The 16,202-nt window shown below is 34.7% G+C and overlaps 1 protein-coding gene across 1 annotated transcript in view; it reads left to right on the top strand.

Annotated features, from left to right (window-relative positions):
- The first annotated feature begins 3,553 nt into the window (after window positions 1–3,553).
- The window catches only part of LOC120535863 (uncharacterized protein C11orf53 homolog), a 62,298-nt gene continuing 49,649 nt past the window's right edge, over window positions 3,554–16,202 (top strand). The window contains exon 1 of the mRNA XM_039763986.1: window positions 3,554–3,691. Coding sequence (XP_039619920.1) covers window positions 3,682–3,691 — 10 coding nt within the window. The 5' untranslated portion in view covers window positions 3,554–3,681. The remainder of the gene's footprint in view (window positions 3,692–16,202) is intronic.

Genomic DNA, 16,202 nt, shown 5'->3' with positions numbered 1-16,202 from the left:
AGCACATTACCTGCATTGTGAAGGAGCGTCAGTTACGGCACTACGGCCATGTGGCGTGATTCCGCAAGGGTGATCCACCTTACAGGATCCTCATTGTTGAGGACCCGAGTGGCTGGACCAGGCCAAGGAGATGCCTATGTAACATCTGGCTGCGGGCAACCAGGATTCTGTTTCGTTGTGTGGTGGGTGCGGCAATGCATTCTACAAGTGCATGCTCCCTGGCCTGACCTGAACAAGAGAAGTGGAAAGAGACCGGCTAATGAAATGAGATTGGTTATTATTAATTATTATCATTGATTGTGAATCTGGTTGGAACAAAAACCTGCAGCCACAGTGGGTTCCTAGTACTGTTTTTGAGAACAACAGTTCTAGTGTATCAAGGCAGGACTACTGTAAAAACATCTGGCATTCAGAATTTTGCACAATTCACTTCTTAATTGTAGTATTATTTGTAAGTGGGGTATTTTCAATGTTTTTTTTCATTAGATCCTCGTGCACATTGTCTCCTGGCAATAGTTCCTGATTTTCTTACATTTTTCTTACAGTAAACAGTTCAATTCACTTGGGTCAGGTCATTCTATTGCTTTCCAAATTTTGTTATCAGCTAATTGATGAAACACACACTGAATTCAAATTAGAAGCCTATTTGTACATTTTGGAATTTTCTAGGAAGACTCATACCTGCAAGCATACTGAACTTTCACACCCTTTCATTACAGGCTCAAATGTACATTTTCAACAGAGCTTTATTACAATTTGTAACTCTTAGAAAAGGTTACTCTGCATACATGTCAGCAAGGCTGAGTTTTCATTGAACATTTATTTTACATTTGTTTTACTCTTAATACTCCTGTCTTTATTTTACATCTTACTTTGTTGCTTTAAATATCTGGCTATATTCATTTTTTTTGAAAAATGTACGGTCTCAGGATTTTCAGAGCTGGAAATGGAGATAATTTCTTGGTGGCATGCTAGCAGATGGTCACCTTTATAAGACGTTTATAATAAATTCCTAATATATTAGATGAAATAATTAACTTCCATATTCTCACACCCAACAGAATTGTTTCACTACTTATAGTATTTAGATTGTTATTATTATAATTTTTTTTTTTTTGGTCTTATAGCTGTTACTCTGAACAGTGATTGTTTTCAGCATTAAAATTCTGGTGGGGTCACATGGACATGAAAAAAATAGATATACTGCTAGAATTCGAAGAGCCATCCTGAGAAGCTATACCGAGAGGTTGTGTATATGTGTGTGTAATTAAGTGCATGGGCGAAAGAGAGAAAGATAGAGAGATTATCAGACACTTAAAGAACAGAAATTACAAGGCATGATTGTATGCTTAAATCCATTGGTCTGGATACATGGTGACCAGCAATCTAACAAGGATCCTGGCTTGGATCATCTCATGGAGCTAGGGAAGTAGGTGCAGATGGTTTTGCCTCTGACCACAAGTGAGTAGTTTGAGGCATGAATGTGCAGGCAGGAGTTGAAAAACTCTTTGCAGTGGTATAGAAGAACCTATGGAAGATTATATTCTTACAAGAAGGAAGTATTTATGAAAAAGACCAGGAAATGAAAACAATAGAAACCTTAAAATCAGACTGGAGTTTGGTAACCAAGCAGAATAACAATCTGCCACCAAATCCTAAACACAAAATACACTCATAGTTCCTTAAACATTGCAGAGTTGTAAGCTTTATTACTATTATATCTTGCACATCACAATAGGTAAACCAGAATTGAGAGATAAATATATGTAGCAGAGATTCAAACCTTGAAAACCAAAGCTAAAGTAGTACACACAATTTATGCTGAAGTTATCAACAAACTTGCACAATGAAAGTATTGTGTCACCCACTCTAGTAATAGTGCTAGTTTTAGAGCTAACGACATCACGGGTTGCAAAGTTTGAGACCACACGCTTAGAAATTCCAAAATAAAACTGATATTAAAAAAGAAGTATTTTTTCAGATTTAACACATTCAAAAATTCCCAGAAAATTGAAAAAGACCAGAAAAATATAAAATAATAATACAAATCAAAACAGAGCCTCCCTCTTAATACAGAGACACTATCTCAGTCATGAACAATAATGATAATAATAATAAATCATTGTAATCATCACTAATAATCTTTACATTTATATAGCAGTTTTCTCACTAATGAAAGTGCTTCAGTTGATGAGTGGGGAGCCACTTCCACCACCACCAATGTGCAGAATCCACCTGGATAATGCGACAGCAGCAACTTTGCACCACAGTGCTCATCACACATTAGCTTTTAGGTGGAGAAGGGGTGAGAGACAGTTAGCCAATCAGAGACAGGTGATTAGGCGACCACAATGAATCGGCCATGGTGGGCATTTTAGCCAGCACACCGGGATACATCCTATTCTTTACAAATGTGCATTGGTTTTACTCTGAGTACTTACATTTATCTCACAAACCCCAAAAATGTAGATGCTATTAATGGGCAATTTTAAATAATTCCATTTGTAAATGCAGGCATTTGTCCTGGACTGGTGTTCTATCCAGAGTTGATTCTTGCCAGGAAAGTTTCTGGCTTTAATTAAAGGGGATTTGAAAGCATTATATTATTTTATCATAGAACAATTATCATGTTTGTCTAATTAAATGACCTAAATACTACTACTACTATGTAGGAAAAATACAAAAGAAATAGCAAATGTTTCAGTTTGTCAGAAAATGAGTCCATTGCATTAAATACAGATACATGCCAACACTCTCACTTCTCAGATGTGTTTCTTTGAATGGCATTGCACTGTACTGTACTGGCATATGGTAGATTTATCTACTAATTAGTACTGATATCTCTTTAATCCAGAATTGATCTCTGATTAAAAAGGCAGCAACCAATCAAAAAACTACCCCTTGAGTGTACAGAGAGAACCCAATTTGTAGGATAATTTTGCTTTGGAAGACAGAATGGATTGATTGGTATCAGAGGTCGACCAAATATTAATCCTGACTCTACCATGTATTATAGAATGGTTAATCGAATGAAAAATGGATGCAGGTAGATGCATAAGAAAATACTATCTGAAGTTCTGTTCTGTTCTGTTCCTTGCAGGTGACTCTTGCTATTGTAGACTGTAAAACAAAAGTCAAATAATGTACATAATGTGCATAAATAATGTGTGTATATATAATATGTATATATATATATATATATATATATATATATATATACAGTGTATGTAGTATAGAAAATGGCATTGTGTCTCGTTTCTGTACAAAAGTGTTGCAGCAAACACAAATGGGAATGTTTTCTCAGATTGTTCTTTGGTCATTTGAAGGTGTAATTTTTTAATATTTTACACAAATAAATAATCAATTCAATTCAATGTAAAGCACATCTGTTAATTATGAGCCCCTTCTGAAAAAGATCTGTGCTGCTTTTCACTACAATGTGAATGCAAATACTGAAGAAACGTCCTAGCAGATATTTGCATGTAAGCAAATTGGCAAAGGTCACTTCTTTACCAGCACATCAATAGTATAAAATGAGAAATATTCAGAAAACTTCCTTACAGCTGTATTTAGTTGTTTTCCGGTACAATGTGTGTTTTCCGAGCTTCTAGCTGGAAAATAATTTAGAAGGAGCAACTAAACTTCTGCAGCACAACACTGTCATCCCTTTAAAAAATCATTATGGAAACTGGTAAGTGTCAAGTTACAAAAATGCAAAAATTGAGAATTGTTTAACCTGTTTATTAAACTTAAAACATTTTACAATTGGTTTCTGTTTTATAAATAATGTACTTTCTTTGAAATGTGCTGCTTATGTTGCACATTACTTATGGTGTGTAATTGTCAAAAATGATAATAACTAACACAGTGCTTAATAGAATGTAAACTTTTGACCTTGCATTCTCAGCACACAAGCCTTCTCTTTTTTTTTTTGAAAATTACACATTTCTATATCTTAAAGTAATTAGCTTTATGTTTACTGTAATTGTTCTCAATAACCAGTAAATAATCACAGATAAAACCTGATGAATGTGGTTAAGGTGCCGGCCCAATTCAAGGCTGCAAGTTCCATTTCCACTTTTAAATGTGACCTTGAAAAATCCACTGCCATGTGGGAAATGATCAAGATTATTTATGTGACATTATGTTGTATTTTCCTTGAAAAGAGATTGACATGTCTTTCATCATGAAGAATGAATACTTTAATTTTTAACATTTGAAAAAAAAGTATCTCAGTTTAATATAATTTAAAGCATTTCACTTTTAACATAAAACAGATTAATTTCTTTTCCTTGCATTGTATTTTATCAGTACTAAAAGAGTGTATGCAAAAAGACAGAATAATTTTGTATATTATAATAATAATATTATTGTTAGCATATTAGAGCACAAGACAAGCAACTTCATAGCAAGTAATGCAAATAAGCAATTGCTTACTAAAGTAATAAATAAATATACAAACTGTCTCATCTATGGTGGTTATAAAATTTGAAATTCTATAGATAGATAACGTTTGTCATAATATTTTATGAAATTGAGCAAACTATTGAAAACATTAATATGTCCCTCTCTGACACTTTTTGGCAGTTATGGGTACCACTTTAATCTTTACAACATAATGCAAAATTAATTAAAAAACACACATATATATATATATATATATATATATATATATATATATATATATATATATATATATATATATGAATCACATTTAGAGCAACCAAAACAAAGAATGAGATAAACAGCCAATAAGCTATTCTTACCAACTGTACAAGTGAAACGTAACTACGCCATTTTGACGGCTGAAAATGAATTAATTTCATCTTTGGAGATCAAAAGAATACTGTGCTAGAGACAGCTGTTAAATAATTTTCATTCAGTTAAATTCAAACAAACATAATAGCATTTATTTGATATATACATTATATGTAATTATAAACAAAGGGGAACATATGCATGGTTATTTATAACATTTATTTTTTTAATATTAGAAATAATTAAATTAAAGCAATGTTTTAAATTGACATTTTGCAATATATTAATTAACTTCACTGAAACAGTGCCTCCAAAAAGCAGTGTTATGGCAAATGAAAACAAAAAGTGATCTTTGAACACTCAGCATTTGTTTGAAACAAATATGATTAATTTTGTACTGTTTCAATTTTCTGTTAAATTGTATCAAGCATTAAAAGCAGAATGACATACATTAGTGTTTGGTATTAGATGGTATGTGAAACTGGTTATATAAAGGATCCTTATGTGAAATGGCAAAATAAAGTATCATTTCAATGGTTTGGTAATTATATGTTTATCTGTTTCCTTTATCTTTTTTGCAAGTATTGCACACTAGCCTAATCATAGAGGAGTAATATGTAATGTCTACCATCTGTTATAACAGTACATGGAAGTTTCAGTGTTTATTTCACTGTTAAAAACTGACAAATTACTTTTCATTACTCTGCTTTTTATATTTAAACATTATCTAAGATTTGTTCAGTGTTTAATAATTATATTTTGTTTAATGTTTAATAATAAATCATTTGTTTCAATAATTGTTTGCACCAGTATTTTTAAATTCATTGTATATATTTCCCAGAAGCCTATCAGCATTCTCTGTGCTCCGTGATAATTTTAATGAATTTACCGGTAAATTTGTGGAAAATAAGTACACACTAATGCAATTTTTCAGTTACCCAATTTTATAAATTATCATTCACCTTTATTTCCCTTTAATTTCACTGCTGTAATTAAAGGGCAAAGTAAGGCAGACCTCATTCATTTCAGGAGTGAAAACTCACCTGGCTTTAATGCCATTTTGCCCACTAGATACTTTCAGTATAGTACACACCAACAGAATTAGTTTTCTAATACTGAAAATATAGTTTGAGGGTTTACGGGGAAAATGCCTAACCAAGACAAAAGCAATGTCAACGCAGGAAACAATGCAGATGCTTTAAAGGGTTCAATCCCATAACATAAGCAAGTCCATTCAAATATATTGTCCCAAGAAGGAATTGTTGTTTGTCAGCAGGTGAGACTAAGGCATCACATTAAAAACATAGCAATCAAGTGCTCAGCCATCAAAAATAGCTTTGTTCAAATAAATAATAGCATTAAACAAAATTCTTTTAGTCTAATATCAGATCTTACATATTACAAATACATATCAAACAAACCAAAAGTCAAAAATGACTAGTGAATGACAAGCCTGAATACTGTTAAACCCACAACTTAAGCCTGTGGATGTTTATTAAAGTAAACTTATTAGTTACATTGATTGTTGCTGAAATAAAGGAGTATTTAAACCAGTTGCTTTTTATCCTTGAAAAGTGCCCCTGTGACCTGATGGTGGCAACTAAAATTGTAAATATAGCAGGTGAGTTCTGTCTGAGTGCATGCACTCTACTTTCCGCAGGCTTATTAAATATTTCTATCAGATTTAACTGTGGGGACCTTGTTGTTTTACTGCTTCACTTTACATTTTGATTGCTCCCATTATTGTTGCTAACATTAAGATTTCCAGACCAAGTCAGCAGAACATAACTTCAAACTCCTAAGCAGAATATTAAAAAGAGAATGTCAGAAGTGAAAAACTTAGCTTCTCAGACAGAAGAGGTGCTGTTGTGTCTTTTTGTAGACTGCTTCTGAATTTTGATTAAAAGTTAGTTTTCAGTCAATGATTGTCTCAAGATATGTATAACCTTCAACAATCCATAGTGATTGTTCTTTGATTATTGTTTCTTGTCGGCTAACGATGATCCTTCTAAAATCAATCATTATTACCTTTTCAACTGTAACATTCCAAAATACTCATGATACAATGTAACAAAATCATTTTACCACTCGATGGATACTTTTTTGTTTTTATTAAGTAGATTTACAATGACACAGGCCTCAGAATATTTTTAGATTAGTCTATTTCCAAAACTGTTATGATAACCATTAGTGTAAAGATTTGTAAAGAACCATTAGTGTCCACAGAAGTAAAAACACACACCTGAGGAAACCTTAAGGACACTGTTGTTCTGCAAATACCCCATGAACTTTTAAAATATGTTCTAGGAGTTTCAAACATTGTTTTTCTTTGTGTCTTCTATAGCTAACCGTCTGTCTATTGTTCTACTCATTGAAATTCATCTTCTGTTTGAGTTAATTGCCTTATTGACCTCTGTACTCTTTCTATCAATTTTATCCAAAGGAGGCTATTCTCTCTTGGTAACAGTCGCTGATAAGATAATCCTAGTTTGCTGGAACTCTCTCTCCTTTATTGCGCTGGAAGGCTTCAGCTACTAGGATTAATGAGTGCCAACATTGCTAAATGACAATCTATAGTGTGACTGGACAAATGCTGGATGACATGTGGTCACCGTCATTCACTTACTCCTTAATATCTGTGCATCAGGATGCGCTGGGTGGGTTGCACCTCTCTCATTGGATTGCTCTGGCATCAATTATTTGGTTGGGTGGGCACCAATAGGAGGCTTTCTTTTATCTTATTATTTTCCTTTGTAACTACCGATTACTATTTATGATTTATTTGTTTTTTGCTGTTTGTTGTCCATTTTAGTAAACATTAACAACCCAAAAAAGGACAGAATCTCTGTCTAACAACTGTTTATCCTTTACTCTTTGATTCCAGTAGGTTAAGAGATCAATAAGCCACTCTACCAAGTTAAAGTCCAAATTAAAATCTTTCATAGGGTACGATGAGGCTATATGGCATTAAAGCAGATGACAATACTGCAAACAAGATCCTTACATTAGTGCAGACACCAGCCAACTAGTTATAAAACAGATGAAGAAAAATAATCGTGATGGCCTTTATTGTTCTGTTAGGCTGGTATCCATCCATCCATCCATCCATCCTCTTCCGCTTATCCAAGATCAGGTCGCGGGGGCAGCAGCTTGAGCAGAGATGCCCAGACTTCCCTCTCCTCTGCCACTTCTTCTAGCTCTTCCGGGGGAATCCCGAGGCATTCCCAGGCCAGTTGGGAGACAGTCCCTCCAGCATGTCCTGGGTCTTCCCCGGGGCCTCCTCTTGGTTGGACATGCCTGGAACACCTCACTAGGGAGGCATCCAAGAGGCATACTGATCGTATGCCCGAGCCACCTCATCAGACTCCTCTCAATACGGAGGAGCAGCGTCTCTACTCTGAGCCCCTCCCGGATGACCGAGCTTCTCACCCTATCTTTAAGGGAAAGCCGTGACCCGCGTCCGGGCGAGGGAAAATCCATCCATCCATCCATTTTCTAACCCGCTGAATCCAAATACAGGGTCACGGGGGTCTGCTGGAGCCAATCCCAGCCAACACAGGGCACAAGGCAGGAACCAATCCTGGGCAGGGTGCCAACCCACCGCAGGACACACACAAACACACCCACACACCAAGCACACACTAGGGCCAAGTTTAGAATCACCAATCCACCTAACCTGCATGTCTTTGGATTGTGGGAGGAAACCAGAGCGCCCGGAGGAAACCCACGCAGACACGGGGAGAACATGCAAACTCCACGAGGGAGGACCCGGAAGCGAACCCGGGTCTCCTAACTGCGAGGCAGCAGCGCTACCACTGCGCCACCGTGCCGCCCGCGCGAGGGAAAATGCTGTCCAAAATTTTTATTCTTCATAAGAGGTTTGATGAACCGCACTTTGTCTCATCCCTCACCTAGGACCAGTTTGCATTGGGTGACCCTACAAGGGGCATAAAACCCCGGGCAACAGAGTTCCTAGGATCATTGGGACATGCAAACACCTCCACCACGATAAGGTGGCTGTTAGGCTGGTAGGGAAACTAAAATAGATCTAATGAATCCTTAAACTTTTCTGTCTACTTCCATTTCATATGTTTCAGCTACTGTAGCATTTTTCAACAGCGCTGGGCTCATCTGCTATGCTTATGATGACATGAACATAAGACTGTTGGTACTTTTTATTGGTAATATAACACAGCTACTGCCGCAATATACAGTTATTTTAAAATATACAACATTATGAAAAAAGTCATACTTTCCTTATAAAAGAAACCTTTTATTTTTAGAAAAGGAATATTTTCACAAAGTCATGTTAGAATCAACAGACTATCGTTTATTTTCTTTCTGTTTCTAGTACACTGAGAAATGAATACATTATAAACACAAATATTTAAATGTACATGTTAAGTGTGTAATGTTTTGTACATATGCTGATGAAGTAATGAAAAAGTCATTGATTCAATGGTAGTACAACTTAACAAATACATGTGTAATTATGACAGCATTTGAACTTCTAGTTATTGCTATGTGATGGCATGTTAAGCCTGAATTGCAAAGACCATAGTGTATTGCTCCTTCTGCTATCAGTCCAATGGAGTTAATTTAACCCCATTGTCCAAAATGATGTGTGAACAACGGAATAAATAAGAAATTGTGAATTTGATGAGGGTCTCAGTTTAATCTAGGATTGAACCTTTTCAGTTTATAAGATGACTAAAGTTTTTAAAATTATGAAAGAAACGAATATGGTGGATTCCATGTATAGTTGTTATTTTATGTTCTTCAATAAGAACTTAAAATGACTTGTTAAGGGAAGATTTCACACAAATGTTAGAAAATTTGACCAACACAAAATGAGCACTCCCAAGGTTACATTTGATTTTTAAGCAGCATACTCTCTAAAATGGACTTCTTAACCTATAACTTTAAGTAAGAGATGTGACTGTTCATTTTCTGCCCATTAGTTAAAGTTTTGTTAAACTCTTTACTATATATTAGGTATCATTTTGAAAGTGTCATTTCTGCCTCATAAGGGCCAGTGGAGCACAAAATTACAATATGTTATACAAATCCTTAGGTAATTCAGGAGCAAGTATCCTGTGATCCCCACTGCCACTCCTCTTTTTATCTTCGTTTCTCTTGGGCTAGCTTTTTGGGTTGCACTCCACTATCTCCCTGGTGGGTCCAATCAATGTTAGAACGTTAGAACAATTTAGATGAGAAAAGGTCATTCAGCCCAATAAAGCTCATCTGTCCTATACACTTAATTTTTTTGAAATAGCATAAAATCTAGCGTCTAAAATCCTACTATCTACCACACTAATTGGTATCTAATTTTATATGTCCACTGGTCTCTGTGTGAAGAAAATGTCCTAATGTTTGTGTGAAATTTATCCTGAACAATTTTCCAGCTGTGTCTGTGTATTCTTGCTGAACTAATTTTAAAGAAAGTCTCAATCCACTGAATCTCTTCATAACTGTAAACACTGCAATCATGTCACTTCATAATCCCCTTTTGCTTAAACTGAAAAGGTGCAGCTCTTTTAATTTTTCCTCATAGTTGATCCCCTGCAGCCCTAGAATTAGCCTTGTCATTCTTCTCTGGACTTTTTTTAGCACTTCTATGTCTTTTTTATAGCCTGGAGACCAAGACTGTACACAGTACTCCATGTGAGCTCTAACCAATGCATTACAAAGCTTGAGCATCACCTCCTTGGACTTGCATTCTACACATCATGCTATATAACCTAACATTCTATTAGCCTTGTTAATGGCTTTTAAACACAGTCTGGAAGTTGATAGTGACGAGTTCATGGTGGCTCTTACTTGTTTATTCAAATCAAACATTTTTACTTCCTACATGCAATACTTTACATTTGCTTAAATTAACTTTCATCTGCCACAAATCTGCCTTACCATGTATGCAAGTTCAAGTCTTTTTAATTGTTCAACCTATTCCAGATTATATGATAATCTACCTAGCTTGGTGTCATCTGCAAACCTAAACAGTTTATTATTTATATTTCCATCCAAACAATTCACACATATTAGCACTGACCCCTTAGAGACACCACTCTTAACATCACTCAATTCTGATAAGGTTCCATAACCCTCAGCTTCCTGTGTGCAACCCAGTTTTGCACCATCTATACACAACAACCTGAAGTCCCACTTTTTTACCTTGATGCCTAATCTCTCATGTGGTACCTTATCAAATGCTTTCTGAAAGTCAAGATAAATAATACTGTTTACAATACTTTAATCATATTCTTTTGTTCCTTCCTCATAGAATTCCAGCATTTTAGTAAAACACGACCTCCTTCTATTGAACCCATGCTGACTGTTCAGTAAAGTTCCTGTTCTTAAAATGTATTGGTCAATCTTATCCTTATTAATTCTTTCCATTAATTTCTCTGTGATACACGTTGAGCTTGCTGGCCTTTAGATTCTTGAATCTGCCCAATCACAGTTTTATATACTAGGATAATATTTGCCATTTTCCAGTTCTTCAGAGTTTCCCCAGTGCACAGTTACTTCCTAAAACTGTGTGTCACTAACCTATTTAAAAACTCAAGGATAAATATTATCTGGTCTTGGTGATTTGTTTGATTTCAGCCTTTTTAATCTAAGCAGTACTTCTCCCTCTACAATTTCCAAATCACACTGTACCTCCTTAGTAGCCCCTGTTACCCCTGGGAGGCTATCCATTTTCTCACATGTGAAAACTTCAGAAAAGTGCAAGTTTTGATCATCTGCTATTTTGCTGTCTTTTTCAATTGCCCTTTTCTATTCCTGATACACTTCATGTAAAAGAGGGGTGTAAGGGACCTCTGGAAATGCGCTAATTTGCAGGGTTTAGCTAACAGAAAGCAGAGTGCAGGAGTCACGGTCAGATTACTGGCGATATGAGACTGTTGAATTCCAGTATTGTATATTTATTTAACATAAAACAACAACTTAAACAATAACAAACAAACATGCTGTAGGTAAACCAATATGGCGGAAAGAAAAATCTGTCGTGAACAGGCAACCACTTCCGGTCGAGGGAATGACCTTATTAAACTTTCTTACATCTCACCTTCTCTTTGACTGTTCTTTAACAAATAAAATACTCAAAGAATCTCTTTGGCTTAATCATGTCTGATATATTCCACTCTAAGCGTATTTTACCTTCCCTAAAATACTTAATGGTTTACTCTCATGCTCTCATGCTTATTACTCTTATACGCCTCAGACAGCCATTTATTTTGTTTTCCTTTCCAGCTTCTTTTCTTTTTATTAACCCACTGTGGAGGTTATTTTATTAATTTCCTACTAATTCTAAATGTTGTGATGTACCCATCCTATATTATATGTAAAATATTTTTAAACCTGTTGCAATGCTCTCCAACTGTTATCACACTTAAAAGCTTATCCAAGCCTAATCACCTTTGACTCTGCCACATCTGCTCAAACTGTGCTTTTCCAAAGTTAAACTTAACCATTTTGAGTGTTTGCATTTGCAATGACAATTATATTATATTATGGTCACTTGACCCTAGTGGTTCAATCAACTCTACACCCTCAGTTCAATCCTGGTTATTACAAAATACTAAATTTAGACTGGTTTTCCCCAATCATTGGTGCTTTAACATACTGTGTTAAGAAACAAGTCACTGAATATGTCTAAAAACTCTGGCTCTTGTACATTACTATTTGCAAGGTTTGCCCAGATACTACTTGTGTAGGTAACGTTCCCCCATGACTGTAATATCCCCCTATAAACTGGACTTAATATTACTAAAAAGATGCGCAATGTTGGCTGATATGCAGTAGTTTCCAATTCAGTTGTTCTGGGCTGTCATAAGGGTGTGTAGGGTTCTATTTGTTTAAATCAAATCAAATTAAATTTTATTTGTTACGTAAACTACACTGACTGTGCCTTTAAGAAGAATAAAAAATGACAATAACAATAATACATGACTTTATAAATATCAAAAATTAATAGAATTATAAATATGTGATAAATAATAACTAAATAAATAACTTAAGTAACCTAATGTAAAGAGTTATCAATAGGCCACCATGTATTTCTAAACACTTTCTACATTGAAGATGCAGATGGACTGTGGAAAGAAGCTCCTTCTCTGTCTCTCTGAACTGGACTTTAGGCAGTGGTAATGTTTTCCTGACCATAGCACAGAAAAGAGGCCTTTGTTAGGATGGTTCCTGTCACAGATAATTTTCTTTGCCATGGTCTGACATTGCCTGGTGCAGATGACCTTGAAGTTTGAGAGTGCATACCGAGTGATGCATTCAGTTGACTGTAACACTCCTTGAAGAACCTTGTAGTCCTGCTGCATGCTGTTCCCAAACCAAGCAGTAATACTTCCTTTTACAGTACTTTCGATTGTGGATTTATAGAAATTCATTAATGATTTAGTAGGCCAACCTGAAATCCCTAAAGACGTTATTGTGCCTTCTTACCAAGGCATCGGTGTGTATAGACCAGGTTAGGTCCTCTATGATGTGTACACCTAAGTATCTGAACTTGTCCTCCTGTCTCTACCTGAGTGCTTTCCATAATCAGATCTTATGTCTTGCTGCCATTAGGGAGTAGATTTGACTGCTTCTTTCTACTTTTCCATTTTTGTACAGTTTTAGCTTTATTATTGAATATTTATTTATGTGATTCCTATATGCAATCTTTTTAATCTTCAATATAATGTGGTCACAAATATAAAATTTGTGATAAAGACAATGTCACCCATTATTTACATGTTTTGCGGTCTTCCTATTTTAGACCTTATCTTTTACTATTTTTCCATTGAATTACCTGTAAGCTCCATCTAGTAGTTATCAAGTAAAAATTTGAATAAAAACCTCCTTCTATCAACTGTGATGAAAGTTAACATATGTTAATGCGTTCAACAGCCATTTTGCGACTTCTCATGAATTAATGCCATTGTTTTAGAGGAGAAACATCTTTCAAGCTGTTACTTATGAATGCCTATCTTTTTTATAATGAATCAGCTTATCTCTTTGGCTGGGACAACTAACACTAACATCAGTGACCATAATTGCAGTGATGAAATTGCTTTAAGTTCCGTCAAGACACATTCCCTTTTTTTTTAGTAATGATACACTAAGACTCCAGTCATTTTTTTCAAAAATGTTTGATGTGTTTTCTATTCCCGTTGTTGCAAGGTTGGAAGTTACTTGACTTGAGAAAAATCCATGAGTGTCACCAAAGTGAACAATTTGGGTTTTCTTCTATCATTTTCACATATTAACTTAAAAATGGGATAAAACATCTCCAAGACCATAGGACTGGAATCAGAGACATTTCTAGGAATAATGCTGAAATCATAGTGAGAAAAGAAAAGTTTCACATTCCTAATATATATATATATATATGGCAATATTCTGAAATTGTGAAAAAATATTCTTAAATACACAACTAGAGGTGAAGAGAGCAAAATTGCTAGTGTTACACTAATTCTTTCCATGTATGATGGACACTCAAAACATTTCCACACTTTTTAAACTCTATTTATTAATAATTTCAAAAATAAATTACATTACTTTTCTACATAGTCAGCTTCATTTGCGACGCAGTTTTCCCAGCACCGTATCAACTTTTTAATGCCCAATTACTACTACTCCTGCCTTCAACGTTTCCAATGAAAATATAAAAATGCGGAAAATTTTTGAACATCCCTCGTATAAAAGAGTACATATAATACTCATGATTTAACTGTGTAGGAACCATTGAAAATCAAAAATCCATTTAAACAATTTAAGGCTTATGTGAAGTTCTTTCTGTAACGTAATAAGTGGATGAAAACTGAAATTTATGCAGCAAGAAATCCAATACAGCAACATTGATACTGCTCATATATTTTTCAAAAGAACTCCATAACTACTTAATAAAAATGATGGAATTAACTAAAGTGTTTCATAATTCAGGTGTTAATTTCTCACTGTGCCTTCTTCACTTGGTAGCACAACACATCTAAACACTGAACAACTAAGAAATTCAAAATAGTTGAATAGTATTTTGGGTGCTTCATGGAGAACTTTTCTCACACAATTTAGAGACATAGCAAATCAGATTATTCCAGGAAAGATTGCATAATACAACTTAACAGGATCATGTGAGGGTTTGAGACTCAAAACACTTGAAGATTTAAATGAAGCATCAACTGACATTCAGTTAAGTTCTTACAGAAAATCTGTGAATGATAAGGAAAATAAGGCTCAGAATTAAAAACAACTGAGAGGTTGATGTACAGTATCTTGTTATTAAAACACCTTCAATGAATCTACATATAATGATCATCAATGAGGTACAAACTCTAACCATCAAAAAAATATTAAAAATCGGCATAGACGACTCTCTGATAAACTTTTGTAAAGTATTTTATTGTTTGTCTTAAAGTAAAATATATGAGGTGATGTTAGACTGTAGAAAATGTTGCTGTCATAAATGGAAGATACAGATGAATTATCCTGATATGGAATGGTTAAAAATAAAACAGAAGGTGTATAGTCATACTGTTATGCCAAGGTTACATTTTTTTAAATGTAGTTTTGAAAGAATTTAAATCAACACACCAACCAAAAAAATCCAAAATGCCCCAAGAAATATTCACATAATTCCTCAGCATTTTAGATTGGTGGTTCTCAAGTCATTGAAACAGGGTCCATGGTTTTTATTTGCAGTGGCTGGAATGTGTATGGTTCATGGAGACACTAGATATGTACTGTAAAAATATTTTAAAAAGTCCAGGGAGGTTGTGATATATTTTTGGGCAATAAAATATGCCCAGACTCAATGATACAAGGTTTTTTACAAAAAAAAAATTGGTTGGATATTCAGCTCATAAACAATTTTTCTGAATGCTTAGCTTTTTAAATGTGCTGGGATGTTGTGTAGGATGAATCTCTAATACTGAATGATGGATATGAATAGACAGCACGGATGTAAGCATGAGGGAAACTACACAAGTGACTTCGACATTTTTTCATAAGCGAATCCCTTATACAACAAAAACAAATTTCTTCTTTCATATGAGTGTTTTTTTTTTACCTTTCCAGTAAATCCTTTCTTCTTTCAGATGATAAAAATAAAGAGACCAGTTTAAATATTTACTGTTTATTTGTGACAGTTCATTGAAATTGCAAGATATGCAGGGTTGACCATTTCGCTTTATATAAAGTATACTATATTTTATGACATTAAGGTAACTCAGATAAGGATTTGATGTCCAGTCTAGTGAATTATGTATATATTTTATATATTTTCCATGTGTCTGTTGGGGTTTCCTCCCACATTATAAAGATGTTTATATAAATAGTCAACTCCTTATCTGCTAAGAAAAAGCTAGCTGAGAAATGTGTGCGAATATGTTCAGTGATACACTTGATGGTGACTGGGTAGTCATTTCTCCTCAGGTTTCTATTAT

The sequence above is a fragment of the Polypterus senegalus genome, chromosome 9, assembly GCF_016835505.1.
Source record: "Polypterus senegalus isolate Bchr_013 chromosome 9, ASM1683550v1, whole genome shotgun sequence".
In the NCBI taxonomy this organism is placed as follows: Eukaryota; Metazoa; Chordata; class Cladistia; order Polypteriformes; family Polypteridae; genus Polypterus; species Polypterus senegalus.
Note: the sequence above shows the minus strand (reverse complement) of the source record. Positions and strands in the feature narration are given on the sequence as shown.